The sequence below is a fragment of the Myotis daubentonii genome, chromosome 17, assembly GCF_963259705.1.
Source record: "Myotis daubentonii chromosome 17, mMyoDau2.1, whole genome shotgun sequence".
Taxonomy (NCBI): domain Eukaryota; kingdom Metazoa; phylum Chordata; class Mammalia; order Chiroptera; family Vespertilionidae; genus Myotis; species Myotis daubentonii.
The window spans coordinates 31,385,958-31,413,948 of NC_081856.1; the positions used below are offsets into that span (position 1 = coordinate 31,385,958).

At 40.7% G+C, this 27,991-nt stretch overlaps 1 protein-coding gene across 1 annotated transcript; it reads right to left on the reverse strand.

The window, feature by feature from the left end:
• Positions 1-27,300, reverse strand: SLC30A8 (solute carrier family 30 member 8). Its single transcript, XM_059672735.1, has 8 exons — positions 26,954-27,300; positions 22,021-22,220; positions 12,907-13,053; positions 11,892-12,045; positions 7,971-8,121; positions 5,975-6,080; positions 2,450-2,584; positions 1-866 (listed from the first exon to the last, which is right to left on the reverse strand). The coding sequence occupies exons 1-8, from the start codon at positions 27,022-27,024 to the stop codon at positions 721-723; spliced, it is 1,110 nt and encodes a 369-aa protein (XP_059528718.1). The 5' UTR covers positions 27,025-27,300; the 3' UTR covers positions 1-720.
• Between the last annotated feature and the right edge of the window lie 691 nt (positions 27,301-27,991).

Consider the following 27,991-nt stretch of genomic DNA (forward strand, 5'->3'; position numbering starts at 1 on the left):
TCTTTTATTAATAGGTCCTACCATATGAAAACTCTCAAAAAGCAGTAAACTTTATAATTTTGCATTTGTCCACAATTTTTATACAGAGAAGTACAATATAATGCAATAATTTCAGACACTGTACAACATAATTTGTAAGCAAGATGGAGCGAGGGCATTTCTACCCCATTTAGTGAATAGTGATGTTGATAGAAAGGGATTCAAAAGAATTGCCTTAAATCATATTACAACCTGGTGGGATAGTCAAGTTCTTATGAACTATTGGGCCTCCAGATTCTCTTTATCCTTGACTTGACTCTTCTTATTTTTATTTCTCCAGTTTTGGGAAATTGTTGTGACTCTTTCCTTGCCACAGATTCCTGATCAGACTTCCCTTAGTTCATCTTGACCCACTCATCCTTGGGCTGTGCTATTGAAGGGCGATGCACTTTTTAAGGCCTGTAGTTACAAACAGTTGTTATTTCAGCCCCAGTTAGGAATGGCCCACACATGTATTCCTGAAATGGAACACAGCTACTGATGATAATCAGTATTGATTAGTGAATCCAAATGCATCTCATTCATGGTGGGTGGAGCTAAATAAAGAAGTGTAATATGCACATTGTACTGTATCATCAATTTCTCAAACGTCTTCCTTTGGTTCCTTATTTTTTATGTTCCAGGAACTGCAGAGCATCACGTAGTGACCTGTCAACTCAGGAAGCTGATGGTCTGACTGAACTAGTCCTGGGGCTCTTCACAGAAAAGGCAGCCGGGGTCCTGGTCGGCAGGAGATTCCATCTGAACGGTGAGTGAATGCACAGGAAAGCTATTGCTGAGGGCTTTAGCAATCTCTCTCCGAACGCTCTGGCTGTCCCGGCTGGCTGCTGTTGAAGAGGAATCATAGTGAGCCTGACATTGATTGCACACAAATAGGCAACTACTACATCTCCAGCTTCAAGTACTTAGTGGGGCAAGGCACAGGCCTAGTGCTCAGAAGGAGCCAGGTTGGCTCTGACAATCAGCTACATCTACACAGACAAGGTGTGTGTGTGTGTTGGGGGGGGGGGGGGCAGGATTTTAGGACAGCAAAGTACCCAGACACTATGGGAGCTCTTCTTCACAATTATCTCTGGGGTCTGGCACTCCTAGGAGCTGAGTATGAAAGTGGAAATGAGCCCTGGAAAAAGCCAGAACTGTTATTTCTTATACAGCCTTGCTCACCAGTCCCCAGGGACCTCTGGGTTGCAGCCCTTATATCTAATCAGAACCTATATTAAGGCTGGTGACAGGAGGCAGAGAGCATTTAGAGCTCCCCACAGGCCTTTCTTAGAGCAGCAACCCTCACTCCATCTTTTCTCTTGTCCCCAAAGGTATCAGGAGGCTGTAAAATTCCCTCCACAGTAACATGATTACTAGGTTCTTCCATTTGCAATAAAATATTAGTGTTGTGGATGCTGTAAATTCCCTGTAGCCAGATCTGAGCCTCTCAGCAAAGATCGGGATGTCTGAGAAAGCAAAGTCCTCAAATGACTGTCACCGATGTTTCTATACCCTGCGTCTACATAACTTCCTGAGTTATTTTCTAGCAGCCTAATGTGTCTTATTGGCCTGTCTCCTGAGGCAGAGAGACACCTCCCACCACCCAGTTTCTCAGCTCTAGGACATACCCTGGACAAAATCACCTTCTCCTTGAGAAAGTCATTTTTAGAATAAATCCAATTTCCTAAGAATTATCTCACATGGTTATAGAATTTCTAACCATCCAGTAAAAAAAAAAAATCACCATTAATTTTTACTACCAAGTTTTGTAGGTTGTTAGAACCTTAAGGCCCAGCCAGCATGGCTCAGTGGTTGAGCATCAACTTAGAAACCAGATGTCATGGTTCAATTCCCAGTCAGGGCACATGCCCAGGTTGTGGGCTCGATCCCCCATGTGTGGGGCATGCAGGAGGCAGCCAACCAATGGTTCTCTCTCATCATTGATGTTTCTTTCTCTCTCCCTCTCCCTTCCTCTCTGAAATCAGTAAGAATATATTTAAAGAAAAGAAAAAAAGAACCTTAAGGATGGAACCTGTGTATGCTTTATCTTTCTTCAGTGATAGGCAGAGCATCTCATACACAGGAGATACTCAATGAAGATTTATTGTTGAAATCATCCCTATTATTTAACCGTTTGAGTTCCAAGCCAAACAGGTGAAGTCTAATTTTCAGAACCTAAGGACTTCAAATTTGGGTGGCATTTTTACTCACTTTGTCCTACCCTTTTCAGTCAGCCTCTAGGAATACCATCAGTATCATTGTTACCATGACAACATTGACAAGGGGTATGGTTTTCCAAGGCCCTTGGTAATACAAAGTATTTCACAGTTGTTTAGACAGGTATCGGCCACTAAGGGCAGCTCTACAAAAAGGAGGAAAATTACTGACTTTACAGAACAAGGACTGAATTTTGTCCAGTCTTACTGACCTGCAGCAACATGAGCCGAGAGAATCACCTGGTTCGTTGTCAAAGACCAGATGTGCAAGCTGTGCACAGACACCACCCCATCCACCGCTAAGATGAGCTCTTTCACAGCATTGTAGTTGAGGTTCTTGGGCACACCTGACAGAAGGAAAGAGTGGGAGGCTATTGTTATTCCACTGAATATAGCTCATCTAGATGGCCAATTGGGGCTGTAAGTGGGGAGGATCCTTAACCCGCCTTTTTCAGGATTTGAGAGCCTTACTCATTGGGATTTTCTCCTTAGGGCTAATTTAAAATTCTCTACAATTTGAGTTTAGTTTAATCCCACTTCATATTATTTCGCAGAGATAACAAAGAGTTGGTCAATATGTAATTTTACTTAATTAGCTGCACAAAGCTCAGGATAGCAGAAACAAATTAGTGGGTTTTTTTCTCAGATTAGTCATAGAATATATATACAATCATGGGTGAAATTGTTGAATTATAGTAATAATAATAAAGACATAGCTTTGTTGAGAACATATAGTAGGTCAAGGTTTATGCTAAGTACTTTATTTATAACTAGAGGCCTGGTGCACGAATTCGTGCATGGGTGGGGTCCGGCCCGCCCCAATTGGGGCTGAACGAGCTGGGCCAGCCGGGGGGAGGGGCCACGGGAGGTTGGCTAGCCAGCCCTGCCGCCTGGTAAAACTCCTGGTAGAGGGGACAATTTGCATATTAGCTTTTTATTATATAGGATGATTGTCTTATTTTCATATTTACAAGAACTTTACAAGCTAGTTTTATCAGTGCTACGATTCCTATTTAACTGGAGGAGAAATTGGGAGACAGAAAGGTTAAAAAGCATTGCTAAGGTTACATAGATAAGTGGGATGTGAGGGTCTGCAGTTCCTGCTCTGAGTGTGAGGTGTTATGCAAATGCTAGACTCTAGGGATTGCAACCTACAGTTGACTGTTATGCCTAGTGTGTCATCTCTGCAGAGTTTCATTTGGCTCTTGAAGACCTGCTATCATTCATCTAGGACCCTTATGATGAAGTCATGATCCCATTACTTTTTGTCTCTCTTGCCTCATTTATCTCTTTACGTTCATGAGGAACACAAGTCCACTATTACTTATTTTACTCCATGAAATAATGTCAACGAGCACGAGGCTATGCTCCCACGGACCTCCGTGCTCCATCACATTCTAGGGACCATTTTTCCCCTGACGGAGAGCCTGCAAAAATATTAATGTATCCAGGAAAGTACTCAAATTAGTGTTAAAAAAATAATTTCCCAGATTAATAAATAAATGAAAAAAACGCTCAATTATAGAATTGCATATTAAGTAAATAAGATAAAATATTCCACCAATCAGATTAGGAAGGAAGAGAATCAACAGTTTGATAATACCCCATATTGGTGAACATGTGAGGAAATGGGCACTGTTATATTCTATTGGCCAAAAAGATGTTGAAATAGTTTTTTTGGCAGAAATGACCGTATCTGTCAAATTTTAAAATGCACAGAACTTTTGAAATGGAAATAACATTTCTAGGAATTATTCCAAAGGTGTACAAATGCTAAATATGTATATATGCACATGAATGTTAATTATACCATTGTTTGTAATGGCCATCAATAAGCAAGTACATGCATACAGTGGAATAGTTTATAGCTATGTAAAAAAAATAGGGCGTTTCTCTGTATGTATTTAAATGGAAAGATATCCAAGTGATAAAAACAAGTGTAGAGCAAAATAAGTACAAATCCAGAATCCTATTTGTTTAAAAAATACATACATACATTATATGTGTATATATACATTATATGTGTATACATACATTATATGTATATATGTAAATATTTATATGTATATATTATATACAATGTGGTATACATTATATGTGTATATATGTAAATATATGTGTATACATTTATGCATATATATATATATATACATATATATATATATACATACATACTAGAGGCTGAGTGCACGAAATTCATGCACAGGTGGGTCTCTAGCAGCTGCCAGCCACTGGCTTGGGCTCCCTTCCTGTGGTTGGCCCACCAGCTCCACCCCTGATTGAAATACTGGTTGAACTCCTGGTCCAGGGGACAATTTGCATATTAGGCTTTTATTATATAGGATAGTTATCTTTTGAAAGATGTATGTCAACTTATAAGTAGATGTTACCCCTGATGAATGGGACTGAGAATTCCAAGTAGAAAAAAAAAGGGAGACTTTTAAAATTCATTTCCTACCTTTGCATATTATTTTAAAATGTTACCAAAGATAAGTATTCTTTTATGCTATTCTAATTTGAAAACCTAGTTTAGAAATTAAGCATCTACCAGATAGGAGTTATTTGGCAGTTTCCATAATTAACTGTCCTTTCTTTAAATAAATAAGGAAGATAATCACCAGAGCAGATCTACACTGAGAGACAGGGAAGTGGAATATAGTCATCTCCACCAATAGTGCGCCAATCTGCCTTTTATCCCCCTGGTAGTCATAAGTGCCATCCTAGCGACAACAGCTGCAGCTCAGCACTTGGCCCTCAGGAAAGGAAATGGATGTATTTGTGACTTGACAAATCAAATATTGTCACCTCCAGAGCGAGGAAGTTCACTTGTTACTCAGTGACATTTGACTCCATTTGGTTTCACTGTTGTCAACATTATCATCTGCCAACAATGATACTGCCCACTGAGAACAGAAACCTTAAATGCAGCCATGGCAGTGAACACTAAAAACGTGAACTGGTTTGAAGGCAACTGTCCTCTGAGACTGTGTCTCCCTTATTTCAAAATGTGCTAGACAAAAAAGAAAAGTTCATCCAATATCCGGATATTCATGATCATCCAAATGTTTGATACGATGCAAACCTCTGGCTCTGATAGAATTTTCTGGGAGCCATTCCCCGCACCCTCCTGTAGGAATCTCTAAGTGCTATGAAAAGACTGATTCAGTGGTTCTCAAAGTGTGGTCCCCAGACCAGCAGCAGCAGCAGCATGTTGTTAGAACTTCAGATTCTTGGGCCCCACCCCAGACCTATGTCTCAGGAAGGGTGTGGGTGGGCCCAGCAATCTGTGTTTTAACAAACCCTCCAAGCAATTCCGATGCCACTAATGTTGGAGAACTGCTGGCCTAGTCTAACTAGGGTGGTCGGCAAGCTCTTCTGAATAGCTACAGCGCTGCTAAGGATAGGTTTATACTGTCTTTCTTGGGTCTTGCCCATACATTTAGGGATAAACTAATATCTTTACAATAACTTCCTCCATGTCTATCTTTAGTGTGTGTGCATATTGTTTTTATACTGAACCATAACATTTAACAGTTACTGGAGGAAAATTGAAACCATTACTTTTTAGTTGTTCCATATGAAAGAAAATCATAATATTTGTTTTCCCCCAATTCTTTATCAGTTTAAATGTTCTCTGTGATATATATTAATAGTGAGCATGCCTTGAGGCTACCACCTCTTGTGGTTATAGGGAAGAGAAAACATGGGTCTTGGGAATAAAATGAAATCACTCCTACCTTCCATGAGTAAGATGGAGAAGTCCTTTAAGACTGTGACGGTACTGGCCAACACCAGGACAGAAAACACAAATGTGCAGATTGAGTCGGCCATCTTATAGTCTGGCTGGAAAATACAAGAGCTTTAGGTTAACTGAATGTGTGTCTCCTTTGAAGAAAGTCTGATGAATAAAATATGTAAACCTCCCTTTTTCCTTCCCTCTCTATCAACCTTTCTCCTCCCACTTAACATCCAACTTGACACAATATCCAATTCAGAGGCAACTTTCTGAAGACTCAATCTTTCTTTTAAGCCAGGGGCGGGAACCTTTTTTTCTGCCAAGGGCTATTTGGACATTTATAACATCACTGGCGGGCCATACAAAATTATCAACTTAAAAATTACCCTGCTATATTTGGTCAAACATTTAGTTAACTCACCCCTAATGCCTTGGCAGGGCTGAACCAAATGATTTCTCAGGCCTTATATAGCCCTCAAGCCAGACATTCCCCACCCCTGTTTTAAGCTTGAAACTACCAGTGACGGAAGAAGAGAGACTACAGGGCATCTCCCATTATTTAAGAAGTGAAGGGAGAGATATTCTTGAGTATTTTCTCAAGAGGCCTGATTTGACTTCCCAGAAATGAACAGAAGTACAGAGTTTACGATGAGCTGATTCGCATAATGCTCATTGACTTTTCAGCCTTAATTATGATGAGAAGAAAGCCTGTCATCTGCTGAGAGGTTGCATATGCCCGAGGTACAGCTGGAGTTTGGTCTTGGCAGACTGGGGTTAGTGTGGTTTTTTTCCCTTCTAAGTATGAGACATACTCGAGATAGACATCTTTGATCCAGTCCTAATAGTACAAGCTGAGGCCTCATTCTTGCCTCTCTCACCACTGAAACCCTTAGCCTCAGGTTGAAACACCTGCTATTTTGTCTCTGATGCAGTTTTGGGCCACAGAGAAGTCTGCCTCATTATGTCTAAGAAATTTAACCTTTATAAGCATACTCTCAAACTCGACTAACCCATACAATTTTGAACTATTTTTCCTTAAACTTAAAGCTTTCAGTGAGTGAGCATTTGCTCAACTGAATTCAGATATGTTTTTGTAATTTGTATTTACGTGTTTTCATTTTTAGTAAAATTAATGTAGAGTCCCTGCTAACTGGGCAATCATGATAAGAACAAAGATAAATGCTCTTCTCCATTACCCTCTTCCCCCCTCCCCACCTCCACACCCCACCCCCCCCACCACCACCACTCTCACACCCCTGTTGGTTCTCAGTACTACCAAATGCAAATCTGCAATGAATATTTCCTTAGGGTCAGAGGCCCACCCACAGCCATTCCTACTTTTCATGAACACTCTGACCTTTTGGAGAGAAGTTACCTCTGGCCAAGCAGCAGGTACAAGACCCACGCTAGACTCCTTTCCCAGAAATATGAATCTTCAGCAGAATGATAAGAAATTTAAAAAAATGAGTTGAGTCATATTCATTTCAGTTTGGTGTCTGGGACAGAAGTTGGATAGTTTCTGAAATCTAGATAACAAAAGTGACCCTTATTTGTATCTTGATTTCTGCCTGGAGTACATTCAATAAATTTCATATGTATATATAATTATATATAATTTATTTTTACATATATTTTATTTGTTTGTTTATTTATATATTTATTTATTACTTAAGTGAGCTAGAGATTTTTTTCTGTTGCTTACAACCCAAAATCTCTAAGATATTTATGGCTCCATTGTAGTGCATATTGACCCAATGACAAAAGGAACTACTTTCTTAAAAGACTGGAAGCCCTGCAATTAAAGACAGAGCTCTCAGGAATTTGGAAAGTCCAAGGTTTCAGGCTTTGAATGTTTATTTGTTTAAAATTTACACAGTAGTGTGTTTAGGAAAAGAATAGCCTGTCCACCCTCCTTTCTGTTAATTTTGGAGGACCCCCTTTCATACTACTTGGTCTATAAAATTGCTATGACAGTGAGTTAAAGCAAACATACTCACCTTGAAGTAGATGATGAGTGCGCTGGTTAACACACTGATGCTCTGAAACAGATCCCCCAGCGCATGCACAAAAGCTGCTCTGACACTGGCATTAGCTTGCACTTCCTTGTGACTGTGGCCAGGAGGCCTCTGGTGCAAAATCACACTTAATCTGAACAAGAGAACATGTTCTCAGCACACATGAGATTAACCCTTAAAAACCTACCCGGCATAATGGAAGAGTTAACAGTAGCATATATTATCCAAATTGACAGGTAATTAAAATATTCCTGTTTTAAGATATACTATTTCGGACTAATTTTGAACACAAGTGGATCATAGCATTTTCAATTTTCCACAAAAGGGCAGACAATGAAGATTCGCCTCAGTTTTCCTTTCCGCCTAATGCTCCCCTTTCACATTAAAACTGGAAAGCATCCACTACTCTGATGAAAGCCGAGTATTTTACAATGAGGAGGAAAAATATCATTTATTGAAGGTCTACTTACTGAGCTAGGCTTAAAGCTGAACTTTGATGGGAGCTTAATTAAATGTATTAGTTTCAAATGCATAAAGCAGCAGAAAGGAGTAAAACAAAATGAGTAGTGAATTTCATCAGGGCTGGATTTTTAAATCTTTTATTTAATTTTGATCATCTACATAAGAATTTGAAATTTGAATAATTTTAATGGCCAATGATGAGCATACTGTGCTTATGTATATGTAGCTATTTATCCAGAGAGTAAAATATATTAAAATATTATAAATGTATTGCAAAATTTAACATTTCCTATCCAAATCAAAGTGTTAAGTAGTAGCCATCATAAATTATGCACCTGGTTCTATTTCTCTACAACCTCAAGAGGTATTAGACCAAAGGCAAAACGAGAACTTTTTTTACTGATGGCCAACAAGGAGTGTTTTGCCTAGAAACTTCTCTGTACATTTTGTAACAGAGGTTTTAAAGAAATATTGTTTAGTACCACGTACCCTTATTTTCAGAAAAGTGTCTGTCAACTCTCAGATCATCATCACAATGTGAACTGACTGCTGTCCACCAGGATTTGCTTTTCACATAATGTTTCCTTTTTAGACTGTCAGTGTTTTGGCAGAAATTGACCCTCAATTCGGAGCTACCATTTCAGGGTCTTCAGACAGCCTCCCACGGCTGGCAGTTACTAGACTCTCTTTCTAGGTCTGCTACTAGTATGTGTGCTCATCATGTTGTCATTCATTCTTTCACTCATTTTATTAAAAAAAAGAAAAACTTACTTAGACACCCGTGTATGCTAGGCACTGTTAAATGTTTAGGGCATAAGAGTAAGTGAAAACAGACATGGTCCCTCCCCATTGTGGCTTCAAGCATGAAGCAGATGCAGAGAATTTAAAAAGACAAACACACACATACATGGAAAATTCTAATTATAATAAGCCTACTAAGATAGTCAAACAAGGGAATCTGATTTAGTTAGCAGGACAAAGCAATTGAGTCAGATGTGAAAGGTTAGTGTTTGGCTAGGAGGGGAGGGAATGTTCAGGCAGAGGAAATTTGGCATGCAATGGCCTTAAGGCTCTGTCAATAATTTTCATCCTAGAATCCCTTTGTAACCTGTATTATAACTTTCTGTCCTGATTTTGAGTCCCCAAGGAATAGATTTATTCCCAAATTGTGGTTGTCTATTCAGACAACACAGCCTCTACCTGTACTTGGAACCTGTAATCCCAGTTCTGGGAGAAAACATTACAGTCACTCAGTAGCCTTATCCGTTAATAACTACCTGCTTCCACAGGGAAGTCAAAAGCTTTTTAATTCCCTTATCTTTCTGAGCACCTGAAAATTAAGGTCAAAGTTCAACAGCAGTTGCAGTAAAAAGAAAGTGTGGATGGTATCTGTTTAGAAAGTCAAACTCAATCACCGAGGGTCCAGATTTATGTGGTAGTTAGCTAGGGGACCCTTCATCTTTGTGTAGCATCAATACAATTATGTGCCATATGACTTGGGAAATTATTAACATTTTTATTCTTCCTGCTGCCTTGTGGACATGTTGTTCTCCTATGCAAAGATGATGTTATTGATCCCCCGTCAGCAGGACATGTGCTCTGGCTTGTCTCCTAGTGGTGATAGATTGGGATTGATCTCCCCAATGCCAACGTGAAACACTTTTTCAATATAACTGGGTGGAAATAGGGATCTAGTCAGTTACAGCAGATGAAATATCACCCTTCTAATGGTTTAGCTCAGAGATTTTGGCAATGGTTTGCAAACTAAGAGGTGAGGAACAGAGGCAGGCACAAGGTAAGGGTACTAGAGGGACCTGGGGAGCTTTCTCTACATGTACATGCTCAGCTTTTCCTCTAGTTCCAGAGATCCACTGTGCCCTCGCTTTAAAAACACTGTTTAAGATGCCATTCTTCTATCACTGTCTTCTTCACTTTCATGTATAAGCCTATTGCAGTATATCACGTGGCAGTGCAAGATAGACAAGCAGATGATGCATAGTGTATGAGTTTCCTATTGTTGCTGTAACAAGTTGCCACAAGCCTTTCTGGCTTAGAACAAAATAAATTTATTATCTTATCATTTTGGAAGTCAGGAGTCTAAAATGATCGTGCAGGACTGCATTCCTCCTGGAGGCTTTAGGGGAGAACACACTTTCTTACCTTTCCCAGCTCCGAGATGTCACTTACATTCTGTCATCTTCAAAGCCAGCAATGCAGCATCTTCTCCCCTCTCTGACCTGATGCTTCCCTTCTATAAGGACCTTTGTGGTGACATTGGGCCTATCTGGATAATTCAGGATAATCTCCCCCATGTCAAGATCCATCTTTAACTTAATCACATTTTTAAAATTTCTTTTATCATGTAAGGTAACATATTTAGAAGTGCTAAGCCTTAGAATATGGAAAAATTTGAGGGGCCATTGTTCTCTGTACCACAGATGATACAGATAGATGGACAGGCAGACAAATAGATACAGTTTTAAATAGGGTTGTCCCGAATTATTTTGTCAAATGGGAAGGAGCAAATCGACCAAAAGGATCAAATCCCTGGCCTTAAAACCCCATTGTCATAAGCAACCAAGTAGCTCATTTGGGGAAAAGCAGACAAATATGGCAATGATCACATGTCCAGTAGGACATGATCACATGTCCAGTAGGACATGGTCACACATCCCATAAGAGTGATTTATGACTACCTGGTTAAGGGGATGAACCAACAGGTAGAAAATGAAGAGTTTAGCTAACATAGCTTAAGGCAGAATTTTTATAGTCAAAATATTGCAAAGATATGGTAGAGTGCTTATGAGAGAAATAAATTCTGCTATTCTGTTAAAATATATGAAACTAATGACCATTTTATAGGATGTTGCAAAGGAGAATTCAAAAGTAGAAAGGGGACTAAAGTAAATAGAATTTAAGATCCCTTCCACTCCAGCTCTGTAGGAAGCCATAATATGTCCCTGTAGTAAAAACTGAGTAGGAGTAAGTCACGTCCCATGTGGAACCATCAATATGCATGAGAGCAGAATGGCTAGGACCCCATTCTGAGTATGGTGGGTCTAGAATACATTCAGATCCTGGCTCTGTACCTCCTCACTGGCAATTCATTTAACCTCACTGAGCTTCAGTTTTCTAATCTGGAAAGTAGGGATGTTGTGAACATGGAGCTTGATAATGTAGATCAAAAGATCATATCACAGTCCTTGACACATAAAAAGCATTGAAAATGGTAGCTATTAGAAGCTGATAGTAAGATACGTAAATGAGCACAACCGACCTTACCTTCAGCCATAGAACCACGTGAGCACTCTGTCAGGTCTCTGCCATCCTCACAAGTAGAGGAATTAAACACACGCAAGAAATAGCAACAAGAACAAACACACATCTGAGTCCAGACAGGGTTAAAGGCAAGCTTCCTGGGCAGTGTGTGGGGTGACTTACACAATGTTGGCTGCCACAGCACAGCCTGAAATGATGATCATCACGGTGGCCTGGATCTGGTAATCAGGGTACAGCAAGCGCTCACACGCCAGGTACACCAACACACCAGTCACTGCCCAGACACACAGCATGGACAGCAGGGCACCGAGGATCTCTAAGGATGCAAGCACACAGACGTCCATACACAAAGCATTCATGAATCACCTTAACGTCCCCAAGAGTCAAGAGATATTCATGTTCCCTCCCCCCAAAAAGAAGCTTTAGATTAGTTCACTCTGATTCAGAAAGCAAAATGTTGGAAGGATTTTAGCACTAAGACAAGCTGCTTTCATGTTGCATTTATAAAACACCAGCATCTGAGTTCATTATGCTCCGTGTTACTCAGTAATTTGCAGCAAATTTTAAAAGCGTATTATTTGTTGCCCACGCGTGCTGTTTTCCTTAGGGATTTTAATTTAAGCAGGTGCTAAAATGATTGAAACTTATTAGGAGATGAAATAATGAGACGCAAATAGTAAAAGGCATTAGAAACTCTTAATTTTGCCATAAAACATTTACAACGTGCCAGTACCAGTAGCTTCTGTGGATTACAACAGTAAAAGGGGGAGGCTTCAGAGGGTACTTGAAAAATGAGTTTCATTTGCCAACCCAACAGCCCATCAACACAGAGGTGAGCTCAGAGGTATATCAACACTCTAGATGCGTTTTAAGAGCAACGGTAAGGAAAAGAAACATAGAATGTGACATTTACATTGACATTTAAAGATAGGATAGTGTTCAATGTGCCCACTGAGTAAAGTACATTTGCTCACTTAGGAGTTCCTTTATGCCTCTCCCTGATCTGCAGCTCAGCGTTGGAGGTGGATTCGAAAAGCCTACCAGGGTCTGGGAACATTCTGTGAGTCAGTGATTAGGCACATTCCAGAATTTTGACCTCCGCCTTTACGCAGGCACTGTAACCTGTTGTTTCTCATTGCGGGCACTCCACCATGAGCGCTCCGTCGGTGAACTGTACCTGCCCGGTGCCATCCAAAGGTCAGCCGCTTGGAGGGAGGCTTGGAGGACAGCCACAGGGAGAAGAGGCTGAGCTGGAAACTGGTCAGGTCAATCAAGAGGTGGGCAGCGTCTGTGACGACAGCAAGACTCCCCGCAATGTGGCCACCTGGGGGGTGCACAGTATCACACGGGGTGAGGATATAATGCCCCACACAGGGTTCCCAACCCACCCAGGGTCCCCAACCCATAATGGGAAATCAGCCTGGAAAGGGAGGTTGGGGACCCTTGTGTGGGGCACAACTAGATTCGTATGTGCGAACCCGAGTTGGTGAAATGTCACAGACCCACAGAGCATTAGAAGAGACATCAGCATGGATCCAATCCGCCTCTTCTTCCCGATTTGACAAGTAAAGAAACAGAGACCCAGAGAGTGGGTAGGATTTGAACATGTAGAAATGAATGTCAAGGCCAAGGCCATTCCCAAGGGGGAAAGGTACAGAGACTGGAGAGTGTGGGCATTCTTGGGGATCATCCCCGTCAGACAGGGGCATGGGGATTCAGAAAGGGCAATGCAAAACGATGAGGCTGTGGAAAGGCCAGGTTCACAGGCTCTCACACTGCAACTGAGGACCTGGACTTCCGTCTGTAAACCCGATGACACAATGGCCCACTGATGGGTTTTTATTTATATTCTTGCCTTGTGATTTTACCACAGTCTTTACTGCTTCTGTCTTCTCTGCTAATTTGCATTATCCACCTGAGTTCGAGACCCCTGTTAGGAATAGGGGCAACAGTAAGGCGAAAGGACAGGCAACTTCTAAAGGGACTGCTGAGTGTCACAGTCCGGTAAAGCATAGAAAGAAAACCCACGCGGCGAAGGCCTGGCTGGCTCTTCTCTGTGTTCCCTTGGCTTCCTCTGCTTCCCTCTAGTTCTCTTTTGAGCAAAGACCTCCAGCCTCCACAGTGGAAGCCAAAGGAAAGCCTCGCTTCCTCCCTCCTGGACAGAGCTTGTTGTTCGAGAGCAATAACCTTTATTACTCCGGCTGCGTCTTCCCAGCAAAGAGCTTCTGCTGACGGATCGTCCTCCCGGCAGCTGTTTATTCCCTCCTGCACTAAAAGTGACGGCGGCTGTCAGTCATCAGCCCTCGGTCATCAGACTCACCTTGTCGGCTAATGATTTTTAAGAATTACATATATGGCTCATAATTGCAATAATCCCCACAGACTCCTGGCTCTCGCTGCAGTTAATAACGGGTTTGTCAAAGTTTAATGGTCTGAGGGAAAGTAGTCTTCAAGCTTGTTACTGAGCTGTCAGTGCAAAAATCACAATGATTCATTAGCCAAAAAGTAACATTTTGCTAACAAATCAGCTGTCCTTCCAATTACCCTGGAATGTTGCTCTAGCTGCCAAACCCGGGCCTGATAATGAAGCTGTGTTCCTAATGCATTATTTCTTGCCCAGAAAATGACTGCAGGCAGATAAGCAGCACACCACCATCTCAGCAATGAATGATGATGGTGATTCTGTGTGCTGAGCTGAAATCGTAGCCCAAGTCAAGGAAATAAGGTCTTATAGGGTTTCTTCAAGAGGCTCCGCTGAGTCAGGAGGCAATTGAGGGAAAAAAATGGCCTGACTTTGGAAGAAGCATGTTAAGGGGGGTGATGGGGGGCAGTCCGGAAACCAAGAACCATTTTGCAACCATCAGAACTACTTTTAAGAACCATCTAGAAAATTGTGAGCAATCATGATGAGTGGCTGTGGAGCAAAATTGTTTGCAAGAGGTCGTTTGCAACTGAACTTGCATTTGCTTCTGAATGCATGGGGTATGAGTGACAATTAATTCAATCAGCCCATCAATATTTATTGAGCCCTTACTGTTCACGATACAAGAATAGGATACACAAAGATAAAGTTTAAAAATCCCAGTCTCCCCCAGCCTACATGGCTCAGTGGTTGAGCATCGACCTATGAACCAGGAGGTCACTACTGGATTCCTGGTCAGGGCACATGCCCGGGTTGTGAGCTCAATCCCCAGTGGGGGTGTGCAGGAGGCAGCCAGTCAATGATTCTCTCACTCCCTCTCCCTTCCTCTCTGAAATCAATACAAAAAAAATATCCCAGCCCCTCTCTTCTGTGATCTCACTAACACTCACTGTGCTGAAGACACACATGACAAATAGGCTAGAAGACTAGAAAGCCACTCCCACTGGGAGCTTTGGGGAACTTTTCACAGGAGAAAGGGGGAAGGATTAGCTAGAAGAGAAGGGTTTCTCAGGGAGAGGTAATAGCAGGAACAAGAACAGAGAGAACTGGAAGAGCATGGAACCTTCGTGGAAAAACAGGAGGTGTGGAGTTTTGGCAAAATAATGGGGAATCAGACTGCAAAGGTGGATTGGAGAAACTTGTGTGGGGCATTATATGTCATGTTAAAGAACTCGACTGTCATCCTATGGGGTCAGGGGGTCTACTTATGATTTGGAGGCTGGGTTGTGACATGTTCAGATCAGTATTTATGAGGGAGATCTTTGCCAGCAATACGGAGACTGGCCTGGAGGGAGAAGCAGCTAGCAGTTAACAGACAAGGGTAACAGCCAAAGGAAATGATGATAAAGGCATGACGTCAGGCGGCAGCACTCATATGTCTGGATTGCTTGGCAAGATGTAGAGAGCAATGCACGTATAACAAGGTAGGAGAGGCAGTAAGGACTGCATTCTGGAAACAGACCCCACTGAGGGCCTGTCGGGTGGAGATGACAGCAGAAGACCAGCGGGGCCACTGGGCCTGGGTCTCATGTTCACCTCAGAGTCAGAGTTGTTGTGAAGCACGCATGATGCGTTCTGTGCAGAACATAGGCATCCTGATGGGAATGAAAGAGCGAGCTGGTTGTCTGACAGCATTCGCCTTGTTTCCCATTCCTGGACTACACCATTGTACGCTAGTAAGCCATATTTTAAAAATTCTTTCATTGCCTTATGAATAGCATTATTATACGATGTAGCTTGTTATGCCAAAAACTCACTGTCTGTGAGTTTGAATTATGTAACAAGTATTCAAAACACACCACAGTTTGCACAGGCATGTTTTGACATTTCTTAAATTTTTAATACCAGGAGCATCAGGAAATGTAAGTGGTGGAAGCTATTGAGACATCCTGGCTCTCGTGGAGACTAAGTCTCTTATCAGTGAAGCTTGTGGTTATCACACTACCCACCTGTATCTTTTTCTTACTATGAAGATACACATATTTTTTTACTCTGAGATACTTCCCATCTCCCCCAGCCAGCCTCCAGCTCTGTATTTCTATCTAGCAACCTAGTGCCCCCTCCATTCCTGCTTGCCTCTAAGCAGTCCTGCTTCGGGATGCCTTTCCTAACCACGCTCAGTTTCTTCCAGGATTGGCCTTAGCTGAGCTTATCTTTGGTGAGTTTTTCGTGTCTTTATGTCCATCTTTTCAAATTGGAATACATGTTTACATCTACAATGTAACTCGTCTCTTTATGGCCTTTCTACAATTCGGAATTTCACAAGCAATCTGAAAGAGCCCCAATTCAAATTCTTACCATTTGCAACAGCATGGGTGGAACTGGAGAGCATTATGCTAAGCAAAATAAGCCAGTCAGAAAGAGATAAATATCACATGATCTCACTCATATGTGAAATATAAAGAACATCATAAACCGATGAACAAAAATACAGACATAAAGAAGCATCGAACAGACTGTCAAACTTCAGCAGGAAGGCAGGGGAGGGTTGGGGTGGGGGGTCTGGCTAAGAGATCAACCAAGGACTTGTATGCATGCATGTAAGCATAACCAGACACGAGGTGGGTGAGGGCATGTGCTGGGGGGTGAGGGAGGCCAGGGGAGGTCAATGGGGGGAAAAGCAGACATATGTACTACTATTTGTAATACTTTAAACAATAAAAAAGAGTCCCAATTCAACAGGTTCAAAGGACATTGATGCTTACAGCCTTCTTGGATCTTGAATTCCTCCCTCCCATTTGCTCTACAAACTGAGTTCAGTTCTCTCTCTAAACACAGATCTATGACCTGATTCTCTTCTTTTTTAAAAAATTTTCTTTTATTGCTTAAAATATTACAAAGAATAGTACATAGGTCTCCTTTGTTTTTCCCCTTGACCTTCCCCCGGCCTCCCCTAGCCCCCAGTGTCTTGTGTCCATTCGTTATGCTTATATGCATGCATACAAGTCCTTCGTTTGATCTCTTACCCCTCCCACCCCCCAACCCTCCGCGGCCTTCCCGCTGTCGTTTGACAGTCTGTTTGATGCTGCTCTGCCTCTGTATCTATTTTTGCTCATCAGTTTATAATGGTCTTTATTATCCATAAATGAGTGAGATCATGTGGTATTTTTCTTTCACTGACTGGCTTATTTCACTTAGCATAATGCTCTCCAGTTCCATCCATGCTGTTGCAATGGTAAGAATTCCTTCTTTTTTACAGCAGCATAGTATTCCGTTGTGTTTTCTAATCCATTCATCTGTTGATGGGCACTTAGGCTGTTTCAAAATCTTCTCTTTTAAAATGTCAGTTACTCCTCCAGGCTTGCAGAATGAGTCCAGATTCCCCATTCCGTATGGTCCTTCTTGAACCCCCAACTACTGTTCCAGTTTTATTCTCCACAACCATGTTTTACCCTACACCACTACCTTCCGTAGGTCCTTTCATTGGTAAGTCATAACTGCCTAACTCAAACCAGCTTAAACAGTAACAACAATCAAGTGACAATTTATTGACTCAGCAACTGAGGACAGATCTGGGTGGGATGGGATTGGGTGCAGCCCACACTCAGATTCAAAAATGTTGGGGCTCCCCTCTGTGTCCAACTATTGCTATTTATTGTCCTAGAGAAGACAGACTTCCTCCCCCTCGACAAGAAAAGTGGGCCTCTGGAAGCTCCAGGTTCAGAGCATTTCAGCAGAGTATTTGCAGAGTAAACAGAGCTTTCCCCCCCAAGTCTCCCTATGTAAAGACCCGGAGACTCTGATTAATCCAGCTTGGCATCTCGCACCCAGCCTTGTCTATGAGCATGAGGCACCTGGGCCAGGATACCAGAACTGCAACCAGGCAATGAGTGTGAGAAAGCTTGCTGAACACGCAGTACCAGTTCACTACCAACAGTGGCACCCAAATGTGGCTGCCTGGCAGACTCACTTGAATTGCTTCCTGAGAACACATACTCCCTGTCCTTTTGCAGACCCACTCGCTCAGTCTCTCCAGGCAAGGCTGATGTTTACACTGCAGGACCACAGTAATAATCTGGTCCTGCTCTTTCAGGCCCCTCCATCTGAAAGGTCCCCTCATCTCCCTCTTAGCCACCTCTCCATGTCTACCCCCCTCCCTCAAGGATTGGCTCAAATCCCATCTCCTGCAGGAGTAATCTGAGAATAATAATTGCTTTCTCTGACATGGTCAAAATGACTTTAGGGAGGAAGTGAGCTGTGGGCTGGGTTCTTGAATCATGGCCAGTGTTTTGATGAGTGTGGGGGATGAAGGAAAGTGTTTTTTCATTCAAATGGAAAGTCATGAGCCAAAGCTACAGAGATATTAAGATACAATGATTATTTTTGCATTCAGTGAATAAATGGCTGAAACAGAAGAGCCGTGTGGGCAAGTAGTAAAGGAAAGAGACTGATAGTCTGTTTGGCAGCCAGATGGTGGAATGGCTTGAAAGCCAAAGTAAGAGGTTTTCATTTTGTCCAGGATGCCAGAGCTTCCCAATATATTGGTCTCTCTCACTTGGGGCTTAGCACAGAGGGAGCCCCTAAACCAGGCTATTGTTGCCACAGGTATTCTTGCCAGTTTACCTCAGTGTTCAGTAAAAGTTCCTACATCTGCCATGATGGGGAAAGGTTGTGAAGGGCTGAACTAGGCAAAGGGGAGCCAGGGAAGAATTTTGAAGACAGAATCAACATGATGAGAGCAATGTTTTAGGAAAATCTGCTCAAAATAAATACAGCTCAAATTCCAAAGGGTTGTCAGTATCCACATAATTTCTTTACTGACATTACTTTCCTTTGACTCTAAAAGTCACATTAGAGCCGAACCGGTTTGGCTCAGTAGATAGAGCGTTGGCCTGTGGACTGAAGGGTCCCAGGTTCGATTCCGGTCAAGGGCATGTACCTTGGTTGCGGGCACATCCCCACTGGGGGGCATGCAGGAGGCAGCTGATCGATCTCTCTCATCGATGTTTCTAACTCTCTATCCCTCTCCCTTCTTCTCTGTGGAAAATCAATAAAATATATTTAAAAAATAAAATAAAAGTTACATTAGAACTCACAGACCAGTTATCCAGGAATGAGAAGATAACTTCCCATTTTACCCCCTAAAAATGCAAGTCATTTTTTAAAAGCAAAGTGATAGAGCATAAGAATGGGGATAAGGAGAAAAGTGAGGTTTTTTTTTTAATGGAATAATCATCCATTCTCAGATGGTTATTAATTTTTTCTCTATTACTCAAAAGGTAGCATAAATTAATAACCATCTGAAAATGGACGGTTACTCCATTAGCATCTGCTAAGCTATTTTTTCCACTATAATGGCTAGCAATCAGAATTAATTGTTTTCTTCAAGCTATGGAGTCTTATGGCCCATGTACTCAGACTTTTATTGCTTTTCAAAACTGGAAAAGAACTTAGACTTATCCAGCCTAAGACAAATCCGGGGTTGTTAATAACCTGCTTCCACTTGGTTTACAAAAATAATTGATAGCACACAGTTCCTAGAGCCAGGGTAAGTCTTTTGAAGGTACTGACTTAATAGCTTGTGGAATAGCAAATAATTTACTTTTAACAGTTCCAATCTGGAAAACGCCCTGTGGATACCCACTGACATCTTTGCCAACGGAGTATTCTTTTTCATTATTGAAATTCATAAGGTTGTGGACAATATTGCATTGCTCATGAAAGAGACTGACAAAATGGAAAATCTAAAAAACAGAACCCATTCGAAATGCAATTTGAAAAGGTGATGTCTGGAAATTCACAGCCTTCCAATAAAGGCCTTGGCACCGCCCCATTTCGAACGCAGCTCAGGAAGAAGTAGAAACTGGCTTGTTTCCTCCAGTACTTTCTGCCTCTGCTTCTTCCTGGATCCGTGTGATGCTGAAATTGATGGCATCTTCTCCCCAGCTGATGTCTAATCAGTATTCTGAAGCGAGATGGCCTTTCATTCACAAAACTCACTTTTCTCCTTATACCCATTCTTAAAATCATAATTAGATTTTGGAGAAACCTGAGCAAAATGATTCTCATGTTTAATTAAAATAATAAACTAAAATAAATTATGTTTATCTTTTTTCTGTTAAACAAGGATTAATAAGGAAAGAATAAGAGCTATTATAACATATAAATTTGCATTAATTAAATGTGTTACTACTGACAAGAACCAGCAACAGGAATCATGAAATACCTTAGAACCAAACCCTATTGTTTATAAAAATTTGATAAATGATAAAAGAAACATCAAAAATCAATGGAGAAAATAATTATTTCATAAATTATACTGAAAACATTGTTAGCTGTTTAGAAAAAGATTTTTTTTTAATATGTTTTATTGATTTTTTTTACAGAGAGGAAGGGAGAGGGATAGAGAGTTAGAAACATCGATGAGAGAGAAACATCGATCAGCTGCCTCCTGCACTCCTCCTACTGGGGATGTGCCCACAACCAAGGTACATGCCCTTGACCGGAATCAAACCTAGGACCTTTCAGTCCACAGGCTGATGCTCTATCCACTGAGCCAAACCGGTTAGGGCTAGAAAAAGATTTTTTTCAATTCTTAAAACATATCTACTTTCACATTGATTTAAAACTGAACAACAAAATGGTATTTATCTTCTCAGTCCCTGGGAAGGCTTGCTAGGCACTAAATTGGTGAAAGAGTAGTAAAAAAATCAGCTAAAAATAAAATGTTCGATACAATTATCTCTATAAAATTTTAAACTTCTCTATGTCAAACCAAAAATTAAACAAAAATTAAAAAGCAAACAAAAAGCAGTTACAGTACTAATAAACATAACAAAAGTTTAATATCCTAATATATAAAGAGCTCCCAGAGATCAATATAGCGAATTATAAGTTCTCTAAGAAACAGACATTAAGAGGCCACCAGGAATGCATTTACAGAGAAATACAGATCACTAATAAGCATGCAAAAAAAATATTCTAGCACTAATGGATGTTAAAATAAAGCATATTCATTTACATATTAACAAGGATTTCTCAAAGATTAAAATGAGTTCTGGTAAAGATTGGAGAGCAATCATTTTCATGCAGACCTGGCAGACATAGGAATTGTATTAAGCTTTCTGGATAGCAGTTTGGCAATATGCATCAAGAAGTAATGAAAAAGCCGAAACCGGTTTGGCTCAGTGGATAGAGCGTCGGCCTGCGGACTGAGGGGTCCCGGGTTCGATTCCGGTCAAGGGCATGTACCTGGGTTGCGGCACATCCCCAGTGGGAGATGTGCAGGAGGCAGCTGATCGATGTTTCTCTCTCATCGATGTTTCTAACTCTCTATCTCTCTCCCTTTCTCTCTGTGAAAAATCAATAAAATATATTTAAAAAAAAAAAAAAAAGAAGTAATGAAAATATTCATGTCCTTCAACCAACTATTTCCACTTTTAGGACTCTCTTTGAAGAGATTAACCAGAAAGGCAGGCAGAGTTTTATTCAAGATTTTTTATTGCAGCATTGTCCATAAACAGGAAAAAAAAATCCCTACATTTCTAACAATAGAGAGATGGTCCTTTAAATCACAGTGGAGTGTGCATTGTTCAGGCGTGAAAATATTTTCAGAGCATTTGATGGCATGGTCAGAAGCATTTAGTGTGCTCTCGGTTGTGTTGAAAAACTGAGCTATGAATAGAAAATATATTGTATGGAAATACTTCATAATTTTATTGGCAGTTATCACCCTAATGTGGGATGGTGGTGAATGTTATTACGTTTCCTTCTATTTTCCAGCGTATCTACAATGAGCCCATTGTTACTTCATACTTACAGAAAGGTTAGCTCTCACTTTAAAAGAACCTAGGTCACCCTCCTGTAAGAATGGAGGATTTGATTTTCTTTGCTTGTTTAATCAGAAAAGCCTCATTGAGAAATACTCACCCACAACCTCTGCAATCATGAAGACGAAGCATATTCCCGAAGCAGCCCAGAGTTTCCACTTGGCGTAGAGTTGCTCACTTGCCCTGTTCTCTGTGGCCTTGGCATTACTGTGACAGTGATAGATGGCTCCAGGCTCCAGCACCTCTGGCTTCTCTCCAGAACAGTGATCTTTAGTCAAGGGTTTCTGCTGGCGATCCACACTGCGCATGAGTTCGACAGAAGCAAGAAATGAACATGGTTGCCAACACCACTGACAGCCCTGGCCTTTCTCTGAACCACTGTGAGGACATTTGCTAGCTATCTAGGAGGCTGTAATTCACAGCTCCCTCTACAGGAAATATCACGTGTAAGGAACAAGCAAGAAATGTCTCTCCGAAGTCTCCAGTACTAAAAGTTTTGCTCTTATTCAGTCAAACTCTTCTTCAGTCTCTACTACCAGTGATTAAGAGATATCAAAGGAGCAGGAGGAAGGAAGCAGATACATTTCCTTCCCAATAACTTCATTTTGAAAAGATATTGGATACTGTCCCACAAATCAAAAAAGGAATGGGAACATCATTAGATATGTGTCTGTGAGCCAACTGATGATTCGAATTCCCACCATTGCATGCCAGCACTGTCACTTTCTTCTCCACGACAACATTGTTAATAGATCATAGCAGATTTTCCTACTAAGTCCATGTGGACCCTAGAAACCTTCTTCACACAGCATTGCACACAATCTCTACCAATCCATGAAAGTTATAATGGAAGTTGAGACTTACTTATACTTCCTATAGCAAGCAGTACATATCAGTTCTGCTAGTTCTGCTCACACAGAAATCACTATTTAGAGCCGTTTATAGAATTATAGAAGTTCATAGATGGAAAGATTATACATAACATTTAGTCCAACCCCATAGTTTCTAAGCTGAAATAATTAGGGTTCAGAAAGGTTAAGTAATTGCCTGAGGACAAATAGCCGGGAAATTGCAGAGCTGGGATTCCAAGACTTCCTGTGTCTTCCAGGTCACCCCACTTTGCTTCCCTACCTGAACTTCAGTAAATCTAAAACCAATCTTTACTGATGCTATGTTGATGTTCACAGATCTTGAACTAATCATTTAATTGTTAAATAAACTTATTAGAAGCATTAATAAGATTATTAGAATTAAGAGCTTTGTATTCATTACTTTGAAAGATATAAAAACAGAAATAAATTAGCCTCCAGTTGAAGAGCTATTTCACTTGTCTAATCACCAGCTAGAATTAAAGATCTGCAGGCTTTGGCTTAGATGATGATTTTGATTCTGACTCTAATTATCATTATACTTAGTTTTTCTGAATAACAGAATATATTTATTATAGAAAATTGTGAATTACAGAAAAGCACAAACAGAGGGGAAAATCACTGGTAACCTTACCTGCAAGAGACAATGACTATGGACATGTTGTTTTTTAGCTTTGTAATATACAAACACACTTTTTGTACATAATTAAAGACCATATTAATTAGGATTTTTTATTACAAGTGCAGAAAACAAAGCTCGTGGTAGGTTAATCAATAAGTGGGGATTATTGGTTCTGAAACTGAAAATGTCGGGAGGTAGTGGGCTTCAGACTGATGTATCAGGGCTCTGGATCCATTGCTTTAGTTCTAACTGTGCTTCAGGCTGCTTTTCCTCATGATAGTGGGATGGTTGCCCCAGGCAGTCAGGGCTACACACTTGCAAGTGTCCTCATTTCCAACTGCTAAACAAGAGTTCTAGGTTGCACGCTGAGTTGGCCAAATGAAAACCAATCCCTAGACCCAGGGGAATTTGAATGGGCTGATTGACTCAGACCTTGTTCCAATCAGAATATTGGCTAAAGCCAGCCATGCTGACTCCTCCAGTTGAGAATGGGGCAAATACTACCTAAATCACATGGTTGCAACTCACTGGGGATGGGCCAGAATGGATTGTGAATGAAATGACAGTGTCACCACAGATCCTACCAAAGATACAGCTTTGGGACCTGAATCTTACCTGTATTTATTGTTAACATTTCCTCAACTTATTAAATATTCTACATCATTACTTTTAACCTATAGAGATTGTTATATTTAATATAGATATGTCACAACATAATTAACTGAATTCCTATTATTGGACAATTCATTTTTTCAAATTATTTGCTCAGATAAGCCTCACTTTGATTCATATTCTTATATTTAATCTTTGCTCAATATATTATAATCTCCTTAAAGTGTAATCTTAGAAGGGAAATTGCTTGGTCAAAGAGTATCCATATTTTTAAGGACTTTGATGTATATTGCCAAGTTGACTTCGGCAGGTCTGTACCAATGATGTTAATAGCACTCAGGATTTTGAGCAGTTCCACAAACTCTTCATATTGCAATAGGAACCACTTGGCAAGAGGCACATAAAGTATTTATATCTATACATTGTTGCCTTTGTAATGTGATATATGCCCTAATAATAAATAACCATATACTGTAATAGTGTGGGTCCCCAATGGTCATCAACCCAAAGGACCCTGAGAAGGCAGCATGAGCAAGGCAGGGCCACCAATTGTTCTAGCACTGTTTATATGAGCACTGGTTTATTTTATATTTTCCATGAATCTTGTGGCCAGAGAAAGATAATTTATCCCTGGACAGTTTAGAAGGCAGAAATCCCACCAGAGCATAGCCTGTGGGCAGTGCCACAAGGGAAAAACACAAGAACGCTGGCCAATTTTGACTCTTAAATACCACTTTCCTATAGACCTCAAATTGACCAGTATGGCTATCCTTTGGGCTGAGATTGAACTTGAAGCACTCAGCCAGACATCCATGGCTTAATAGGGTCCATGGACATGGGATGCAGAGTGTTCATATATGTGTATGTGTGTGTTTTATTGGTGCATGAAAAAGTCCACAGTCTTCATTGGGCTCCCCAAAGAATCTATGATTCTAAAAGTTAAAACCCCAAGTTAAAATGCATTCCCCAAGATCTCATTAGAGCAAAGTGGTCTAAGTGTCTAGATGCAGTGCAGGCTCTTAAGCTGAAGGATAATGTGAATCTCAAGAAGAATATTTTAAAAGATGGTTCTAAAAAGCAAATGCTATGATGCATCCAAAAAGTAAGTGTAAATTTGCTGCCACTGAATTAATCACTGTAGATTTCCACGTGTTATAATATAGTTGAGGCTCTGAAGAGCAGGAACAATAGACCAGAGCAAAGAAATTCACTACAGCATCACAGAGAAAAAGAGGGAGAAACAGGTTCCTGACCGGGAAAATGAGGGAACAGGATAATTTCTTCTGGGTCTAATTGTTTTTATTTGAAAAGAAAAGAAAAACAGGTTTGACCATTTTTATCATCACCATATCCTGCAAGCTAAACACATGTCTGAGGCAAATGAGACCCTATGACCATAAATGATTGGCTTTATGTGCCTCACAGAGTGCTAATGGTCTATTTTAATGAGAAGGAAAATACTGTTATTTCAATAATGTAGAGATGCTCTATTAATAGTGCCCAAAGTGTTAAAAATTTGTTGTACAAAATTTCTGCCTGACCTAACATGAGTCTTTATTGTTTATGAACTCAAAAAATCACATGTAATATTACTTTCTAAGAAAAATAATTCTTATAAGGTGAGATAATAGATGGTCTCGGTTCTTTGTCATATGTTTGCAAAGCAAAGTTATAAATATCCTGAGAGAGAAAGCTTTTCTTTGCAGCTGCTCAGAGAGTTGATTCTATCAAACATGATCTTGCTCCTCTTTGGAATATTAATTCGGTCCCATGAAACAAACAGCACTATGCATATTATTAATGGATAAGTATTTTCTTCACTTCTGCTCCTAACATAAATGTATTTCAGATCTTCATTCATTCATCTCTACGCACTGAGTTTCTCTTTGCTCCCCACTTGGATTGAATTCCCCAAACACGCAAAACTCATTCTTACATGTCTCTGTCTTTACCCAGCAATATCTCCATCTGATCAGCTTTCCTTAACCCTACTTCCTGTGTAAGGTTTCTCTAACCTTACTCTAATTCCCTTTATTTTTCAGTGCTCAACCTATTGCTTCTGAAAAGCTTTCTCTGACTTCCATAGTCCAGCTAAGACCTAGGTTTCCTTGAGATATTCTCATTGAACAACCTCAGAATGACACTTACATGCTATTTTGTAATTGATTTTTTTCTTATATGTATTCCATATTAGACTCCAAGTTTCTAGAGGACAGAGATCTGGGACTAGGAATCTTTTCTTCTCCATTATATATCCAGGTGTGTTCAATCCATAATTTTTAAATAAAGGAAAATGAATTAATATATTGTACATGGCACTGTGGGGGATATTCAAAGGAACTAGAACTATGTAGAACATTAAAACTCAGCTCTTTTTATTATAGGTGTGTATATTCAATAATGGTATTATATGATTAAGAAAATGGCAAATAATTTTCTTATATGAAGAGAAAAGCACTAGGTATAGATGGAATAAGGGTAGAGGGGTGAATTGGTAGAAGACGATGCAAGAGGTGGACAGGTAACTTTAAGATCAATGTAACCACAAATTTTGTCACATCGTTGAAAAGCCTCCGTTCTTTCTAAATATAATGTAATAAAATATACTATCTATTTTAAAAGTAGAAGTAATTGAGGAAAAGAAAGGCAAACACATTAGATTGTATACGTCTATTTTCTGGAAGGAAATCTACAGATGGAAATACATTCATAAAGGATGTCCTTCATGCTCTTAGGATAGTTAAGACTCAAATCATGGAGAGTGTTGCATGTTTCAGGATATGAATTATACAAGTCCGCCAACAGTTTATAAAATTTTACAAAATGTCCCAAGTTGCACAGCAAAAGTTCCCAGTCTGAAGCTGGGGGGTCTAGGGATGTATTGAGGATTGAAGACAGAAAGCCGTGAAGCAGAAACAGATGGCTGTTACCTGTCTAGTGTGAAGGCATACATCTTGGTGGCTTTGTCAGTCACAAGATAAGTTCTTTCGGGGAACTCCATGGTGGCCAGGATGAGAGCTTTTGCTGCGTCTGTAGTTATTCTTGTTATTGTTGCTCTGCTGCTGCTGTTTAACTCACTGTCCAGTTTGGGAAGCAAAGCAGCATTACAAGTATTCACACACTTTCCAAAGATAAAAATAAAAGGGCTTCCGGGACTTAATAGAACAAGCCTCCTACATCAGTGTTCTGGGAGGCCTGCTAAACTTACAGCCTCCTGGAGTACCTCCTGGCCTCGTTCTCTCACCCACAGGTTCCTTCCTAGAGAGACCTGCAGGGAGGATCCCATGGGGTGTGTGTGTGTGTGTGTGTGTGTGTTTTCCGTGCTATCTGATTCCACTTGCTTTCTAAGAGGCGGAGGGCTCAGAGCTTTCTTCTAATTGCTGATGTAGAGATTTGGTCTTCAGAGCACACCTGAGTGATCTGCAAACAGCTACCCTCTGTACAATCATCTCATTTTTTTTCTTTTTTTCCTTTTTTTGGGGAGAGGGTTCTCTCTCTCTCTCTCTCTCTCTCTCTCTCTCTCTCTCTCTCTCTCTCTCTCTCTCTCTCTCCATTTCTCCTGCCATTTAGTTCTAAGATGACCTCTAAGCAGCTGTCAGGATTGACTTCCCTTCTCCTAGGACCATTTTGGGATTTCAGTACTGAGCAGAGGACATGGGTCATTAGTCACTAAAGTCTGTAGACTGAAACCGTTCCTGGTGCGGCAGCTTTGAAACCCTTTTGACAGGCGGGAGGAGGGCAGACTCAGCTTCTAAGTAAACAACAGCCCTCAGCCATACAAGAACCAGAATGACCTGACTCACCAAGGAAACCCTGCCAGGCAAACCAATACCAACTCTTAGGAAAGGAGTTTTCTGAGCTGATCCCAGACACCTTCAACCACAGACTCCTAGGAATGAACATTTGATTTTACTACAAGGAACTTTCCTTTCCAAATAAGAAAAGATATGATAGCCCCAGGGGAACAG